Raw genomic sequence first — 19,880 nt, 5'->3', positions numbered from 1 at the left:
TTTGTGACTACTTTTAATCTTATCTATTGGAGATAAATCTCAAGCAAATCTTAACAAAGATAATACTCAATCACGATAGAAGATGTAAGATTAGAACACGCCACTACGGAGAAAATAGTTGGGTATGGCTTCACAATCCCAATGAAGTCTTTAAGTTTTTAACCTACATGATATCGTGAAAAACCTAAGGTTAAAGGACAATCGACTCTAATCGCAACTAGTATCACACAGGAGGTGTGGGGATTAGTTTTCCCAGTTGCTAGAGTTCTCCCTTATATAGTTTTGAAATCAGGGTTTGGAATCTAAGTTACCTTGGTAACAAAGCATTCAATATTCACCGTTAGATGAAAACCTGATTAGACTCAAGCTAATATCTTTCAACCGTTAGATCGAACTTAGCTTGTTATACACAAATGAAATGTACCCTCATTTAGGTTTGAGTAACCGTACCTAAACGTGTACACCATGTTGGCTCAACAATAGTTAACCGAGGTTAGCTATATGAACACTCTCATATCAACCTTATTCATCTTAACCACAACTAGTTTAAATGACTCAATTGAAACTAGTTACAGAGTCGTTCAATTGCTATATTCTCATAGAAGTATACACGAACACAATTGAAGCAAAATCGGTTTGATTCACTCGAATTAATTCATGAACATTATAGCCACGGTTTGCAAATAATGCATTCCTTAATATATAAATGTGTTAGTTCATGAACAAACCGATTTTAGAACTTTAACCACTCAAGTATGCATACAAGTACGCATACCTAAGTAACCGGTCTGAGTTTGGATTCGCCAGAATACGAACGGGTACGCATACCTTAGTAAACTTCAAAAACCCAGTAGAAATTCCCGGACCTATACCTTACGCAAGTAAGCGTACCGGTATGTATACTTGGTACCCAGAATTCCACAACTACAAGTACGCATATGGGTATGCATACTATAGTTCCGGTCATGGATCTATTTCAATCATTGAAACTTTCTTAAAGGATGATAATATCCGTACACACTATTAGCATCAAAACAATTTTCAAGTTATTGAAATAATCATAACGAAACATTCCAAGTCTACACCAAATGATTGTATCACACAGACCATGTAAGATGTTACTCAATAATTTTCACATGATCATCTTTTGACTTTCGTCAAGAATATAAGATGAACTTGGTTGAAGCGAAAGCTTACCAACACATATTTCGAGAAATATGTAAGTGAGTTAAACTCAGCTCGAAATCTCAAATATGCATAGTCGAATACTATAGTAATACAACTTTTGTCTCAATATAGGAGATATAGTAGAAATAGACTTTCCAAGTGATAGATGAGTTTTCGTCTCCACATACCTTTTGTTGATGAAGTTCCACAATCTCTCCTTAGTAGTTCTTCGTCTTTAATTGATGAACGCCGTGAAGTCTAATGCTCAACTACAAAATCTATCCTAGTCCGAGACATTACTATAAGTAGACTAGAAATCAAGACTTATAGTTATGATCACTAACATTGACAAACAAGCTTGAGATAGCAACGCTTGTGAGTTCGACCGAGCAGTGCTCTAACAATCTCCCCCTTTGTCAATTATAGTGACAAAACTATCAAAACATATGGATTACAAAATAAATAAACTTTGTAGCTTCTCATCCAAATGCTTGATCTCCTTGGTTCTTCAACATTACTCGAAATCTTCGTCACTTTCAAGTACTCCAATGATTCTAAATGTGTTCAACTCAGCATCATAGTTGTTGAAGATTCGTAGCTATAACAATGAGAAAACAGTTGATCTCAATCATTGTTATACAGTGTCATAGTATTATTACACAGCATCAAAGTCCAATTGTATCACAACTTTGACAACAATACTATGGTGATATTTATCACTCCCTCTTAGTCAATACTTCATCTCACAATGAAAACTACTCCCCCTTACATAATGATCCGTAAACCATATGTATTTGTAGTGTGAACTACACATTAATTCTCCCCCTTTTTGTCAATATAAATTGGCAAAGGTACGAAAACTAGTGGGATCCTCATGAAATTTTCATAGAGATAATTCATGACCAAAATAGAACAGCGTACCAACTTGTTTCGATGATTTCACATAGTCAAAACTTTGTGTATTCATCAAGGAGTTTATAAAGATACAAGATAACTCCTACAATATTCCACAGCCGCACTCCCCACAAAGATTTGGCAATTAAGCACAGGTTGAAAAGATGAGGGTACCAAAATGTACCTCAATATAAAACTTTTACACCTATAAGTCCTTTCTCCGAAAGTGATTGTCTATCGAATGGGTCGAGACAATACAACAAATCGGTTCACACTTCGTGTGATCGTCTATGGATACAAGATCGAGACAATACGACGACAAGATAACTTGTGTGATTGACTATGGATTCAAGATTGAGACAATACAACAACGAAGTATGATTACTTGATAATAGGTTCGGACTTAACCAAACTCTATAGGATTGATATCAAGTAATTACGGAATTAACGTTTGTGTATTTTACTTCTAAGTATAATAAATCAATTATAATTGCGGAAATAGAAAAGTAAAAGACACAACAAGATTTTGTTAACGAGGAAACCGTAAATGCAGAAAAACCCCGGGACCTTGTTAGAAATTGAATACTCTCAGAATTAAGCCGCTATACAAAATCTAAACCAACTTCGTATAGTTGAGACCAAGTAACTAAACCTATAGTTCACTTAGTATCCCTGTGCCTCCAACTTGCAATAACTCACGCACTTGGAACAATTCATTTGGTTCGTATTCCAAACGATAAAGGAACGACAAATCTATTCGGTAACAACTCTTTTCAAACAACGTGATATGAGTTTGACAAAAGGTTCTTCCGTTTATCCCAATAAACTCTTTTGTCTGGTTCTTAGATCAATCTATTTAACAAATACCAAAGTAATTGTTTAGACTATGCAACCAATAATAGGATCTGATCAAGATACTAAATACTGATGTCGATCTACACAACTGATCAATCCAATCTATCAAAAGATAAGCGATTATAGTTGGATCCCCAACCGATCAAGTTTTGTGCACACCAAAGATTATGAACTCAAATAAGAAATCTTCTTTGTCTTCAAATTTTATTAGATCTTCAATAAACACCTGCACACAAACAACTTGAATCTCTTGTAATCAATCACACATAGAACGAAGTCTGTTAACGATGGATTATCACAAGACGTCTTTAGATCTACAAATAGTCTAATGATCCCCGTCGATACTTCGATCTAGTTTGAGTGAATCTTATATCAGAAGAGAAGATTCTCAAGCATAAACAAACTAGGTACAATCAAAGTTCAACAACAGTTAGTCAATCAAATCAATCGAAAACTAATAATAAACTGCAATTATCTAGTTTCCCACCAACGGTACTCGTATAGCTTCTCAATCCCAAAGAAGTCTTTAAAACGAGCGGTCGTAAGAGATTTCGCCTAATTAGGGTACTTTCCTCTCCGAATAGACGACTCCACAAGTAACAACACAAGTAGATAGTTTTGCTGTCTCTGAGGATTAGTTTGCTTGAAATGCAAATTTAAATATTTATAGACCAAGGAAGTTTGGACACCAAGGAATTTCCAAAACCGAATATTCTCAAAGATATGCAATAAAGCCAAAATCGGTTTTCATAATTTCTGGAAATGCTCTGTCCAAATATTGACCGAAATCTCAGTAGAAAATCTCCAATTAGTAAATGCACATTACCAATTTTTATTTTCTAAAGATATGCATTTAGTAGCTGGAAATTAAAAGCATATAAAACTAAAAACCTTAATTAAAAGACTCTCTATTTATTTCGATCCGGGATTGTCCTTTAGTTATTAAGGAATATCTTTGAAAAATAATAGATATGAATTACTGCACATGTTCAAAGTATGTCAACATCTTTAATTTGTAAATCCTTTTTCATATTTACAATCTTGGAACCGATTTGCCACACTTCCAAACGAGTTTAGAATTGGTTCATCTGATTTCCAAGAACTATGTGATTGATCAAAAACATTCAATCACCATTCATGGGTTTAACGGTTCTACCAAACACAAGTTCGATTCTACCTCCAAGTGGCTATTAGGATCGGTCACACTAGTTTCCATAAAATGGTTAACTAAGTACCAGGATCGGTTACCACTATTTATGGTACTTACTTGTGATCGGTTGCACAAGTTATAGGATCGGTTGCACCAATTATTAAAACTTGTTAACCTACTACAAGGATCGATTACACATCTTATGATTAGTCCCACCAAGTTCTAGGATCGGTTACCGAATGACTAGGAATGGTCACACCAATTACAAATATCAATCACACCATATCAGGTGATTACTTAAGATTGGTTTCACTAATAAAAGTCATACCGATACATAAGTCAGGCATTATGAATAGTTTTACCAAGATACATAAACAAGTTATGAGCGGTTATACTAAACACACATATTGGTAATCCAAAGATTTGCAATGAATAACAATACCAATAAGCCCAGCGATTTCCCTTTCGATTCACAAAGCAAGTTTATGAATTGTACTTCCTTTAAACGAATGTAAAACATTGTTTCCTAGGACGAAATATTCACCCATACCCATACATAATCACAATAGCATTCATACGATTATGTCGATGCCATATATACGAAGTTCAAAAGATAGGTGTTATACTTCGTATTATAATTCCTTAATACTACGTCTAACTAGAGTATAATCATTCACAGCTTCGCAATTATGTTTTCAATATAAAATGACTTGAAAGATACATTAGGAATGAAACAGTTCAAATCAAAATATTACTAACCTCAAGAGGAAGGATGATGTCGTCGATGTAGCTCTTTACTTCTTCACATTTTTCAAGTCTTCGAGTAATACTTGTAAGTCTCATATCCTAATAACTTTCTAGCTAACCTATACGGAGTTGACTCTAGTAAATAATCAAGCGAATCTTTAAATGAGTTTTGGTTCACTAAAATATGACAATCAAACTTGACATACCAACGCTTGGTGTGTTCAACCGAGCAATTCTCTAACGCAAGTTCAATTAAGAACTCTCCCCTATAAAATGTCATTCCCGAAAGAACAACAAGAGCGACCTTAATTTCACAAGGAAAGAAGGATTTATTTGGACATTAACAAATCTCATGAAATATGAATTTGTATCCAAAATACTCAATTGAATTAACCACAAGGAAAATGATCAATTCAATTGGCCATGCTCACATAAGAGAACTTACGGAGCTGCACGGTACATACACAAAGATGCGGATCAGGGAAAGACCAAAACTGCAGAATAATCAAAGATTCATTCTATTTTTCATCACTATTTGCACAATGACATATAATAGACTTAATATTTGTTAACAAAAGTTCGTTCTATCTTTTATCAATACTTTCATACCGACATATAATATAGTTAACTTTTGAACAAATATGGGACAATCAAGGTTCATGGACGTAAACAACATATCCCATAACAATTTGCAATATATAAAACCATAAAGATTAATACTGCAAAAATCATCCTCCAAATAACTTAGAATTTAAATAAATAAATCTAAAAACATTGCAAGATGAAAATCGTTGGAAATAGCTACGTGTACTCACAATAATGGCTATTCCAAACCCTAGTTATCCTTCTTAAAACACAAGAATAAATTCTCATAAGAAGTTTCCTAGACAATCATTAAAACAACAAAACGACTCTAAGACCAACACAACCGAACATACGTTAATATCAGAGTTCGAGTTTGGTATCTTCACGGGTTTCAAGACCTTCAAGCTTGTGACTGACAGCGTCAGCTGCTTCTTTGGAGAAGATATCCTCTTTGAGAAGATACTTACATGTAATTTCATGAGAACAAGGTCAGAGTTAACCTTTTTCAACTCAGTTTGTAATACATCAAGATCCTTCATAGAGTTTTCAAGATTCAGTTTTGCTCTCCCGAGATCATTGAGAAAACCATGAACCACTTCAGTAGAAACCATCTCGGCATTTTCTCGATCTTGATGAGAATATGTATAAAAACATGATGCACCAGGATGAAGATTGTCAGCTTTAACAATGGTTCTTTTTTTATTTACTTCGAACTCGAAGTAAATAGAGTTATTAACTAAATCTTCCGGAAAATCCCAAGAACACGGAGGAGCAGCCATCCTAGATAAACAAAACCTGGAGTATGCGTATTCAAGCAAAAGGTTTTGGTATTTAAATGGTTTCTCAAGGAAACATAGTTTAGGGTTTCCAAAGAAGGTCCGCGACATGTAATATGGGTACCCGTGCGAACACAAACTAGATCCATAGTCGGAAAATACCCAAGAGTGAACAATGAAAAACAAGAAAATTGATTGTTCAACAATGTTTTTCTACGTGACAAATTTCACAAATTTCAGCTCAATAAAATTTTATATTCTCACTAGAGAAAAAAATTTAGAGCAAAAGAGTAGCATTCTTGACATACTAAAAATTAATAAACAAAAAACAAACAAATACTTATGCAAACATGTTTGTGACAGTCCGACTATGAACGATAAGAAAATAGATAGAGTATCAGAAAACACATTGCCATCAAGTATACCTGATTATATCTCACTCAACTAGTAATTTTTGTGAGTGAGATTTTCAACCTTGTGATTAATTAGCACAAGTATGAGCCTTGAGCTCATCAAATGAACTTTGTTTTCGGTTAAACCTCATTCTCCCGATCTTTGGAGGAAAACCATTATGATGCAAAAAGTTATCATAAAATTTACTATCATCAAAATACGTCGCATATTATGTATTCTTACCTGAAGAATTTTGACTAGAGGGAATTGACAGCCTGTTAATAATCTCTTTATAACCTTCAATTATCATTTTTAGGTTATCTTCCATCTCTCCATTTTTGCTTTGTTCATCTGGTACCTTTTTCACATCATAAAAAACATTATCTTTCTTTTTGATTGAAGAAGACCCACGAGTTCTTCTTGAACGAATTGGTTTAGGAAGACTGTTTCGTATTTGAACATTTGAGGAACACGTAGAACTGATTTTTCTGGTAGGATACACAGGGTGAGTACTAAAATCAATTGGTCTATACATATGAATGTCAATTTCACCTTTGAGAATTAAATCTAAGGTGTGTTAAAGACGAACAATAGAATTGTCATTCAACCTCGATTTCCTCTTTTGTTCAACATGTCCTTTTGAATCACAAAAGAGACACACTTTCTGATCACCTGAGTGATTAGGCAGAACAGTTTTAACACCATCGTTAGAAGATATCTTCCTTCCATGTGATGTGGATATTCCTTGATTAGAGGAAGATACAGGCACATCCTTTTCAACAGGAAGGGATTTCGATTTTGCTTCTGGAACTGAATTTTTTATAGTTAAAACAGAAGCAATTGGTATAGTGGATTCTTTGGAAAATTCTTGAACAGAGAGTTTGCTCAAAAGAAGTTCAATTTCCAAAGCATCCTCTTTGAGTTTTTCCTCAAGCAGAGTTTGTGAAGAACAAACTTAGGCGTTTTCCTCACGGAGGACCTTTAGAAGAGAGTCATGTTCATTTACCATACCAACAAGGGCATTGACTTTGTGTTTCAATCGGTTGACGTTATGAGCCTGAATTCTAACAAGTTTTAGAATCACTGCACTCTCTTTGGAAGCTTCCCTTTCAACTTCAGAGTCAGAATCGTCAGTAACGTAATCCGGGTTACACTTGTCAATAGAAGTTTGTTTCGTTGGAACGCTATGTTCGTCTATATTCGAGATTGACAAATATTTCTCTTTAATAGATTTCATAAAAGCAGAACCTTCGTTTTTGGTGATGCATTTATCATAGATAGTACTTTTGTTCATATTCAGATTGCTACAAACACAGACTTATGAGGTCTTTAATGTGTTTGCCTGCTCTGATACCAATTGAAAAAGCGGGGGTCTAACAACCACACCCAATATTTTGTTCGACAATCTGAGTAGGACAAACTCCAATATACTTTTAAAAGAATCAACTAGGCAGTCAGACTCAATCTAGAGAAAAGTATATCAAAGAGTTTATATCTCAATTTCTCAATTCAATCTGCAATCAGCAAATAGGAATTTGCGAGCCCGATTGAAATAAGAGAAATAACTTGAACGGTACCAAAGACCAATGTTCAAGTGTCAATCAATTTATATCAACAATCAAAGGTTGGATTATCTAATTGATTGATCTTAACGCACAACCTGTGATATTTCTATCATATAACAAAATATAATGCGGAAAAGAAATAACACAGACACCAGAATTTTGTTAATGAGGAAAACCGCAAATGCAGAAAAACCACGGGACCTAGTCCATCTTTTAACACCACACTGTATTAAGCCGCTACAGACACTAGCCTACTATCAATAAACTTCGGATCGGAATGTAGTTCAGCCCAGACATGGATTACATATGTGCAAGAGTACACAACATGTCATATCCAATAATTGTTGAGTGTTCTAAACTCTTATTTCAATCATTGAAACTTTCTTAAAGGATGACAATAGCCGTTTTCACACACTATTAGCATCAAAACAATTTTCAAGTTATTGAAATAATCATAATGAAACATTCCAAGTCTACACCAAATGATTGTACCACACAAACCATGTAAGATGTACTCAGCAATTTTCACATGATCATCTTTTGACTTTCGTCAAGAATATAATATGAACTTGGTTGAAGCGAAATCTTACCAACACATATTTCGATAAATATGTACGCGAGTTAAACTCAGCTCGAAATCTCAAATGTGCATAATCGAATACTATACAATAATATGACTTTTGTCTCAATATAGGAGATAGGGTAGAAATAGACTTCCCAAGTGATAAATGAGTTTTAGTCTCCACACACCTTTTGTTGATGAAGTTACACAATCTCTCCTTAGTAGTTCTTCGTCTTCAATTGATGAACGCCGTGAAGTCTAATGCTCAACTTCACAATCTATCCTAGTCCGAGACATTACTATAAGTAGACTAGAAATCAAGACTTATAGTTTTGATCACAACATTGAAAAACAAGCTTGAGATAGGAACGCTTGCGAGTTCGACCGGAGCAGTGCTCTAACACCCAAACCTCATCTATCTCCAGACTGATGACAATTCTTTAGACAAGAATTAAGAGAATTACTCGCATCTGTAATAATATTGGAAGATATTTCAACAAAGTATGAAATTACAAGAGTTTCAGCAAAAGTAGACTTGGAATCATCTAACTTTGCAATTATCTCTTTATTAAATTGAATCTGTTCATCCAACTTAAACTGGAGAGTTTTTTCCCTTTCAGATCCTTCTTGAAGATCAAAATCTTTAATATAAACTTCATAGTGATGTCCATCGATTTTCCTTATTAATCGTTGTTTCTCATGACAAAGCTTTTGGATTATCTTCTTTAAATCACTACCAAAATCATCATCGATGATTTCCAAAACACACTCGGGATTTGGTATAATCGGAGCTGGTTATACATTTATCGAGATTTCACTCCTGTCCATATAGTCAGATTGCTTTAAACACAGACTTATTAGGTCTTTTGCATGTTTGCCTGCTCAAATACCAATTGAAAACATGGGGGTGCCAAAATACACCACCAACTTTTTCTTAGACAACATGTATGGACTAAACTCGAATACAACTCCGAGAGTTTAACTTAATGAATCTCAATCTGGAATTATACGAAGATATTATAACTTATTCTCTAACAATCAGAATTTTAAGAGAGACAATTCCGTGAACCTGATTATTCCGTGAGAGTACTTGGACGATTCCAAAGATCAATCATGTTGTATCCAACAAACAAGGATGAATATATCTACTTTGATTGATTAACGTACAACCTGCGATATTTCAATTATAAAGATAAACAATATAATAGGGAAAAAAATAACACAGACACCAAAATTTTGTTAATGAGGAAACTGAAAATACATAAAAACCCCGGGACCTTGTCCAGACTTGAACACCGAACTGTATTAAACCGCTATAGACACTAGTCTACTATCAGAACTTCAGACTGGAATGTGGTTGAGACCGAATTCAATGTCACAGCTGAAAAAGCGGGGGTCTAACAACCACACCCATTATTTCGTTCGGCAATCTGAATAGACAAACTCCAATATACATTCAAGAGAATCAACTAGAGAATCAGACTCAATCTAGAGTAAAGTATATCAAAGAGTTTTATATATGAATTTCTGAATTCAATCTGCAATCATCAAATAGGAATTTGCGAGCCCGATTGAAATAAGAGAAATAACTTGAACGGTACCAAAGACCAATGTTCAAGTGTCAATCAATTTATATCAACAATCAAAGGTTGGATTATCTAATTGATTGATATTAACGCACAACCTGTGATATTTCTAAAAATATAATGCGGAAAATAAATAACACAGACACCAGAATTTTGTTAACGAGGAAAATCGAAAATGCAGAAAAACCCCGGGACCTAGTCCAGCTTTCAACACCACAGTGTATTAAGCCTCTACAGACACTAGCCTACTACCAATGAATTTCAGACTGGAATGTGGTTGAGCACTAATCAATCTCACACTGATCAAGGTACAGTTACGCTCCTTACGTGTCTGAACCCCAGCAGGATTCTATGCACTTGATTCCCTAAGCTGATCTCACCCTCAACCAAGAGTTGCTACGACCCAAAGTCGAAGATTGATAAACAAATATGTCTCACGCAGAAAAGTCTATTGGAATAGATAAATCTGTCTCCACAGAAATACCTACGTCTTTTGATAAATCAAGGTGCACATGAACCAATTGATAAATCAGACTTATATTCCCGAAGAACAGCCTAGTATTATCAATCACCTCACAATAATATTAATCGCATGGTAGCGAAACAAGATATTGTGGAATCACAAACGATGAGACGAAGATGTTTGTGACTACTTTTAATCTTACCTATCGGTGATAAATCTCAAGCAAATCTTAGCAAAGATAATATTCCATAACGATAGAAGAAGTAAGATCAGAACACACAACTACAGAGAAAATAGCTGGGTCTGGCTTCACAATCCCAATGAAGTCTTTAAGTCGTTAACCTACAGGGTTTCGTGAAAAACCTAAGGTTAAAGGAGAATCGACTCTAGTCGCAATTAGTATCACACATGAGGTGTGGGGATTAGGTTTCCAAGTTGCTAGAGTTCTCCCTTATATAGTTTGCAAATCAGGGTTTGCAATCTAAGTTACCTTGGTAATAAAGCATTCGATATTCACCGTTAGATGAAAACCTGATTAGACTCAAGCTAATATCTTTCAACCGTTAGATCAAACTTAGCTTGTTATACACAAATGAAATGTACCCTCATTTAGATTTGAGTAACCGTACCTAAACGTGTACACTATGTTGGCTCAACTATAGTTAACCGAGTTTAGCTATATGAACACTCTCATATCAACCTTATTTATCTTAACCACAACTAGTTCAAATGACTCAAATGAAACTAGTTATAGAGTTGTTCAATTGCTATATTCTCATAGAAGTGTACAAGAACACAATTGAAACAAAATCGGTTTGATTCACTCGAATCAATTCATGAACATTATAACCTTGGTTTACAAAGAATGCATTCCTTAATATATAAATGTATTAGTTCACGAACAAACCGATTTTAGAACTTTAACCACTCAAGTATGCATAGGGTTACGCATACCCAAGTAGCCGGTCTGAGTTTGGGTTCGCCAGTATGCGAACGGGTACTCATACCTTAGTACACTTCCAAAACCCAATAGAAATTTTCGGACCTACACCTTGTGCAAGTACGCGTACCGGTATGTGTACTTGGTACCTGAAATTCCACAACTACAAGTACGCATATGGGTATGCATACTATAGTTCCGGTCATGGATCACATAAATGCAAGAATGCATACTATGTTCATAATCCAATAGTTATAAACTCTATTTCAATGATTGAAACTTTCTTAAAGGATGACAATAGCCGTTTTCACACACTATTAGCATCAAATCAATTTTCAAGTTATTGAAATAATCATAACGAAACATTCTAAGTCTACACCAAATGATTGTCTCACACAAACCATGTAAGATGTTACTCAACAATTTTCACATGATCATCTTTTGACTTTCGTCAAGAATATAATATGAACTTGGTTGAAGCGAAAGCTTACCAACACATATTTCGATAAATATGTAAGCGAGTTAAACTCAGCTCAAAATCTCAAATGTGCATAATCGAATACTATATAGTAATACGACTTTTGTTTCAATATAGGAGATAAAGTAGAAATAGACTTTCCAAGTGATAGATAAGTTTTAGTCTCCACATACCTTTTGTTGATGAAGTTCCACAAGCTCTCCTTAGTAGTTCTTCATCTTCAATTGATGAACGCCGTGAAGTCTAATGCTCAACTACACAATCTATCCTAGTCCGAGGCATTACTATAAGTAGACTAGAACTCAAGACTTATAGTTTTGATCGCTAACATTTACAAACAAGCTTGAGATAGCAACGCTTGCGAGTTAGACCGAGCATTGCTCTAACAACAACAATTCAGTTACAATCGTGCTCCTTACACCTCTTGAATCCCAGCAGGACTCCTCGGAATTCATTCCCTTAGATGACGTCATTTACAACCTAAGAGGTGCTTCAACTCAAATGAAGACTTTAAACCCATTCATCTCCTATAGATAAACCTATTTGTGATTTATGTTCTGGTGAAAGATTAAGGTGAGGTAAGAAATCGATTGCAATAGACAAAGTCTAGCAACCCTTAAAATACGGTTTTATGACTACCAAAAAGCAGCCTAGATTCTTATTCACCTCAAAAGTCGAAACTTGTGAAACCACAAAGTCTGAGACAAAAATACTTTGTGTTCTATCTATTTTTTTGAGTGAGTAGCTCAACAATCAAAACAACATCAGGATACTCGAACTATCAAGATAAAGATAGTTGGACCTGGCTTCACGAATCCCTAGGTGAAGTCTTTTTAGTCTCTAAACTCTAAAAGGGTTTTAAGGAGAGGAAGATTCTAGTTTACAACTAGGACACACAAGAATAGCGTCAGAGATTTTTAAGATCCCGGTTGTTTGAGGTTCTCCTTATATAGACTTTCAAGATCAAGGTTTCTTTAGGTTTAAGCTAAGATAGCTTTAGAACCAAGAAATCAATAATCACTGTTAGATAAAAAACTTGACTTGAGATTAACATAGTAGAATATACACTCTGGATAAGGATGAACCGTAACCGAACCGTGTACAATGACTTATTCATGTAGGTTAGCCGGAACTAGCCAATTGAATGATAAGCTTAACCATTTTCATATAACACTTTAAGACTTTCTTGAATCACACATATGATCAAAAATTTCTAGATAATTTTTTTAAAGAGTTGTTCAAATATCGATTATCTGATAGAAATATTCTGATGCATCTGAAAACATTCAACAGGTTAAGTACGTGCATTGTACCTGTTCGTGAATATCGTTGTCATAGTACGTGTATCGGTATGGATACCCTTAAGACAAAAACAAGTTCAGGAACTCATAGATCTTTTATGGTTTGCATATTGGGTATGGGTACCGTTTTCGGTTTTGAAACCAACCAATCTTTTCAGGTTTGCATACTGTGTATGCGTACCTTTCCTGGTTCACGATCAATAAATTTTTTATGGTACGGATACCGGGTATGTGGAATACAAAGTCGCTACCGAAAAATAGCTACACCGGTACGTGTACAGGGTACATGTATTTCGGCTATGGACTTATTAAAGTTCTCCCATTATGTGAACTGGTATGCATACTGTCCTTTATCCAGATTAACAGTAGTTCCTATCTCTCTAATAATCATTTTGAAACATTCCCGAATAACGTCAATGACACATATCACAATTCCATGCTATTTTTAAATGATTAAATCTTGAATCATAATTAGGTTGCAAACAATACATTGTTCTAAACTAAATTCATCAAGTATGAACAAAGGTTTTTATGCTTAGTCATATTTCGAGAATAATATTCAAGATAAACTTGACTCGAAATTTCTATTATTTACATACTGTCTAATTTAGTCAAGTGACAATGTCTCAATGATAAAAAGGTGAAAACTTGAGCAATAGGTGGTCCAGTGCTCATTTACCTTTTGATGTTGAAGTTCTTAAAAGCTCCTGTTGATCTTCGCCTTCAAATGGTATAACGCATCAATATCCGATTCTCAACTACACACTTCTATCATAATCCGAGACTTGACCAAATGTAGACTAGAAATCAAGATATAATTTTCATAACTAAATTTGACAACAAGCTTGAGATAGCAACATATGTGAGTTCGACCAAGCAGTGCTCTAACACTAGGGAAATTCTGTGTTAGTACTAATTTATTGAATTATGTAGATTTGAGGAGTCACACTAGGGCAATCCTTGATCTAACAGTAGTAGACTAATCTTAAATTCATGACTTGCACGCATGTTGTTGTTTCAGTCATGGGTTCACCTTTTTATATTACTCTTTATTGTTGTTTCAGGTTGATTTGAAAGACACCAAGTTGATAATTATTGACGAATACAATATTACTGGCAGAAAAATGCTTGCAAATATCGATCTTCCATTAAGAGACTTTTTTTCAACAAGCGAACCTTTTGGGAATGTCTCTATTGTGCTCATCGTTGATATAAGAAAACTTCCTCCTGTTTTTGATAGGCCATTATATGCTGAAGGCGGAGGAGAGTTACAATTGACAGATACTCTCTCTTACTCTGTGTTTAAATAGTGTGTTCGCTTGAAAAAGTTTTCCGACAGTCTGGAGTTAACGAGTCAGAATATAGAGAAGCGTTGTCGAGATTAAGTGATGGCAGCTCCACTCTTGAAGATTGGAATCTGTTTGTCGCTAAGAGCTACGCGACCCTTTCAGTCGAAGAGAAAGACAACTTTAAGTATGTTGTTCGTCTGTTCCCCACCAAAGATGATGCTTCTAATCATAATTGTCAACACCTTAGACAACTTGGATTTTCTGTTGCGCGTATCCCGTCAAAGAATAACTGTGCAACAACTAAGGAAGCAAATTTTGATGAGGCGAAAGGGTTACAAGATGTTTTGTTGTTGTCAAATCAATCAAGGGTTATATTGCGTTGGAATCATTCCACTCAGTGTGGTTCGGTGAGTGGTTCAACAAGAACTGTTAAGGACATCATATATGATAAAGAATAGAAATCACCCACATGTATGCCTATTGCTGTTATTGTTGAATTCGATAAGTCTATCGGTCCAAGGGTGTGCGAATAATCAACTTTGATTCCTATCATTCCAGTCATAACAAGATGGACATCGTCTTCTGGGGTGGCATGCGAGCGTACTCAGTTACCACTTATTTTGTGTTGGGCAATAACGGTTCACAAGAGTCAGGGGTTGACTCTTGATCAGGCCGTGGTGAATTATATAGGAACACATAGAGACTCGGGATGACGTTTGTGACACTGTCACAGACTAGACGACTTAAAGACCTTGCGTTATGTGCTATGTTTGATTTCGAAAGAATAAAGAGAATACGTGATTGTTACGGATTTAAAGGTGTGCAGAAGAAGAACGGTTGCAACAATTAGCTAGTGGGACTCAAGAATTTCTAAGGTTTTTTTTTCTTTTTCTGTTCACTGGTTTTTTGTTATGCTCTGTTCATTATACTCTCAACATTCTACCTATGTTTGTTACTTACCTAAATGGGATCTTATTGCAGGTGAATGTGATTTTGATGTCACTAGAATACTAGAGCTCCAAGTAAGATTTATGTTTTACTCGGCGTTCCATTTTCTTTTTCACGATTAGTAAAAAAGTTAGTTTCTTCTGAATATTCATCAACTAAACAAATTGTTGAGATTGTTTTCTATTCAAACATTTTCTACGGGAAAAAAAAAAAGCAAATTGGTTGCATCTGTCTTCGGGATCACAATTTTCTTTTACAATCCAACTGTAGCGGTGTTCCGTTTTCTTCGATCAACCCTCTCCATCGTGGCAGCAGTGTTCTAGTATTCTCGCAATTCCCACTGTGGTCTTATTCTTCTCAAAAGATTTGGAACCCCAAACATCTTTATTTTTTGTGAGAACCCTCCGTATCAAAATGTTCCAAAAACCACCTTTGGTGAGGAAAATATTCCCATATCATGTGAACACAAAGGCACCCAAAAAGAAATTTATCCCACGAGAAGATGGTTGATATATGTGGTGTTTTCAAGGTAACTGCCCTTTTTCTTCTTTACCGGCCTGTCATGGAAGCGCCTCGTTGCATGCCATATATACACAACTGAAATCAGGTGATTTTTTACTATAGAAATGGTGGGCTCAATGCCTGCTGGTTGGTTTTCCAATTCATGAAACATGAGGTTCCTTGTTGGACCGAGTACTTTCGCTACCAAATCAAAGTTGCATGTCAACAAAATCATCGATATATCTCTTTCTTGTTATACTTTACGGTCAAGCACAGATACCACATACTTATACTATTTTATAACGACAGATCAAAAGATAAAGTGCATCACATTCCCAACTCATCAGAGTGCTTTTGCTTTCCAATTTTTATGTCTACCTGTTATCTTTTTTTGACTCTGGACCGCTTGAAACAATCAAGCTTTTGGCTACAGCATTTGTTTATTTATATTGAATATAGAGGTGTAGTTCGTCCCTCTGTTTGTTCAATCAAAATGCGACACTTCACAAAATGTTCTCATCTAAGAGTTTTTAGTGATTTGGATAATGGCTTAGCATGGATATACATGGATTTAGTGACAACTGATAACCAAAAAAAAGTATAATCTTGATGTCGATGAAAGATAAATTAGTTGAAAAGAGAATGGTGGGTTGGATAATCCATTTTTTATTTGGAAACATAAATCTCTGAGTATATATTAAATTATAAATTGATTTACTTTGCTGCTAACATCAAAATGAAAGAAAGAGCTTAAGACTGTCTGTCACTTCTCGAAATCAGGATGTTTTGTCCCAAACCTATTGTGTTCTTCTTCTCTTTTTATTTAATTTATATATTTCTTTTTGCTTTTGGAAACTTTATAAAGTTCAGTACGGATGGAAGCATGCCTTCACATTGAAGGTTAAGAAATTCTTCCTCATTTTCCCTTAACTACCTTGCTTAGATTTGGGACAGGCTATAGTTTTGCTCAGCACTCAAAGTATAATCTACCTATTCATAGTATGGCACTATGCATCATTAATCCTAAAAAAACAACAACTGAATTTAGGTCCAACAATATTCACCACGTCCACGCTAGACTCTCTGGAGACGACCCTCTTTGTAAAAAAATAAATGAAGATATGGCAGAGAACTAATAAGATAAATCACAGACAACTTGAGGTATGCTAAAAGTGATCGAGAAATTTGAGAGGTGGTCAAGACTCGGGAGCAGCCTTCATCCAAAAGTGCACCAGGGTCTCAGTAATTTGAATTCTAAGATCTCCCTCGTGTAGTCAGTACACTATATATGATCCTTGCTTCCGCCCAACACACCCACCCTCGAAAGGAACATAGCAACTGAAACCTACGACATTTGACCGACTTCTTAATCAAAAATATTGCTAAGAGTTGTTTCTTGCCCGGGCTGCGCCATATTTCACCAGTGGGATATTTTTGATCAAGCATGTTGCCTACTAGCTCGAATCTATCGCTGGATATTGTTGGAGAACATTGTGATCATATCTCTGATAGGGACTTGTTTTATCTATTTGGTCCGAAGTTGGTGGAGTTCCTCCCTATCCAAATAAAAGCATCCCACGTGTCAATCTTTAATAAAGGGAGTTGTTTAAGCTGTATATAGAGACACTACACCCAGTGAGTGTCCTCCTATATTATTTGAACTCTGATCAACAAGAATATATTTTCTCAAAGCCATGGAGATATTCAGTTACAAGGAAATAGAAGCTGCAACGAAAGAGTTTTCACTGTCAAGATTAATAGGTAAAGGAAGCCATGGATGTGTTTACAAAGGAGTTCTCAAAGGTGGAAAGGTAGTTGCTGTCAAGAAACCTTCAAAGGGTCTTCAAATCCTTCAGGATAACACAAAGCTCGACAATGAAATCGACATACTATCGTCTCTGCCAAAGACTCAATATATTGTGAACATCGTTGGAGTTAGTCACGACGTGTTAACTCGTAAGAAACTTCTTGTTATCGAATTCATGTCTAATGGTTCTCTTCATCATTCATTGCATAATAACTCGGCTAACCCACCAACCTGGTCGAAACGTGCATTTATAGTTCTTCGGCTCGCAAGGGCTATACAGATACTACACGATTCGAAACCTTCTGTTATTCATAGAGATATCAAATCTTCTAATATTCTTTTTGACTCCAACTGGAACCCTAAATTAGCTGATTTTGGTCTGTCAGTTAGACTTGCAAATGATTCTGAGTCACTGAGTTATAGTCCGAGTCAACCTGCTGGTACAATTGGTTACTTGGACCCGAGTTACACCACACCTTGTAAACTGAGTACAAAAATCGATGTGTTTAGTTTTGGGGTTGTGGTTTTGGAGATTTTTAGTTGTAGAAGAGCTATAGATGTAAGCATGGAAACATCTTCGATAGTCGAATGGGCGTTGCCGTTGATTAAAAATCAGAGGGTGGCTGAGGTTTGTGATTCAAGAATGGGGTTATTACCTTCCAATATGGTTGGAAGGATACAATGCATGCTTAACATTGCAGCTCGTTGCGTTTCATCAGATGAGAATTCTAGACCATCAATGACAGAGATTGTAACCGAGCTGGAAGATTGCATCGTCGAACGAGTCCATTTCCCAATCTGGCAAAGTCTTTTTCCGATATATTGTATGATCAGAGCCCGAAACCGGGGGTCGAAGACAACTACTATTAAGTGTAGAAGATATCCAGAAGATGTTTCTCGAGGGAGTAAGGTATTATCAGTTAGAGACATATTAGATGAGGAGGAGGAGCTAGAAAGTTCACAAACTCTGTAGAATTTATGAATCGGGTTGACTCAGTGAGTCGAGATTTGATCAACTCGGGAATGAAAGAAAGAACCAATCTGCAAGGACGGAGTCCAAATAGAAGAATCTAATAAAGCAGTTGGGTGCGGAATTCTACAAAGCTGCTTTCTTTTCTTTGTTAATTTAAAATAGAAGCTGCTCCCTCCCCTTCCCTTTTGTTAAATTCCAAGTGGCTTATACTTCACTTTCACTTTTTTTTTTCTTTTTTCTACTCAATTGTTTTTATTTCTTCAATTATAGAGTTAATTAAAGATGAAACTTATGTAGATTATATTATGATTATGACATTTGTATAAGAAAAATGTATGATTAAACATTTATAAGAAGTTCCCGGAAGTGGACAACATACTTTGGTATGAACAGCACGGCGGAGAAATTGTCCTTCAATAAATTGGATTACAGGAGGCTTACTACAAGAAAGAAAAACGTTAGATTGTTTTTCCAATTCGGATGTATTCTGAAAATGCTATATGCCGGGTATTTAGCATACTTTTCTGAAGCAAAACTCCAAATACTAATACACCACAGTATACTCGTAGTATTTAGTATGGATTATACACTAATAAAAACTGTCGTGTATTTGTGTTGATAGGAGATAGAAAGTCCACCTAGCTAGAGATGGAAAGTCCACCTGAGTTCTATAATTCTCTAAGTGAGATTGATTTGGATTTTCATATATTTTTTTGGATAAGTAAATTCCAGTCAAAGTCCACGCAAACGATGTAGTTATGTTTAATCTCAAGTTTAGTGCTTGATCCAAAATGTAATTGACCGAGTCCTATGATTATTCAAAACTTGAATTTTGAGATGAAAAACATGATCAAAAGATTATTTTCCAGAAAAATAAAGCAGTAAACGGTTTAGAGTTAT

General features: G+C 35.4%; 1 protein-coding gene across 1 annotated transcript; it reads left to right on the top strand.

Annotated features, from left to right (window-relative positions):
- Positions 1 to 17,832: 17,832 nt before the first annotated feature.
- On the top strand, positions 17,833 to 19,375 carry LOC113356187 (serine/threonine-protein kinase-like protein At5g23170). Its single transcript, XM_026599240.1, has one exon. The coding sequence runs from the start codon at positions 17,895 to 17,897 to the stop codon at positions 18,978 to 18,980; it is 1,086 nt and encodes a 361-aa protein (XP_026455025.1). The 5' UTR covers positions 17,833 to 17,894; the 3' UTR covers positions 18,981 to 19,375.
- Positions 19,376 to 19,880: the final 505 nt, after the last annotated feature.

The sequence above is a fragment of the Papaver somniferum genome, chromosome 3 (assembly GCF_003573695.1).
Source record: "Papaver somniferum cultivar HN1 chromosome 3, ASM357369v1, whole genome shotgun sequence".
Taxonomy (NCBI): Eukaryota; Viridiplantae; Streptophyta; class Magnoliopsida; order Ranunculales; family Papaveraceae; genus Papaver; species Papaver somniferum.
The sequence above is the reverse complement of the archived record's forward strand: the minus strand, read 5'-3'. Positions and strand labels throughout refer to the sequence as shown.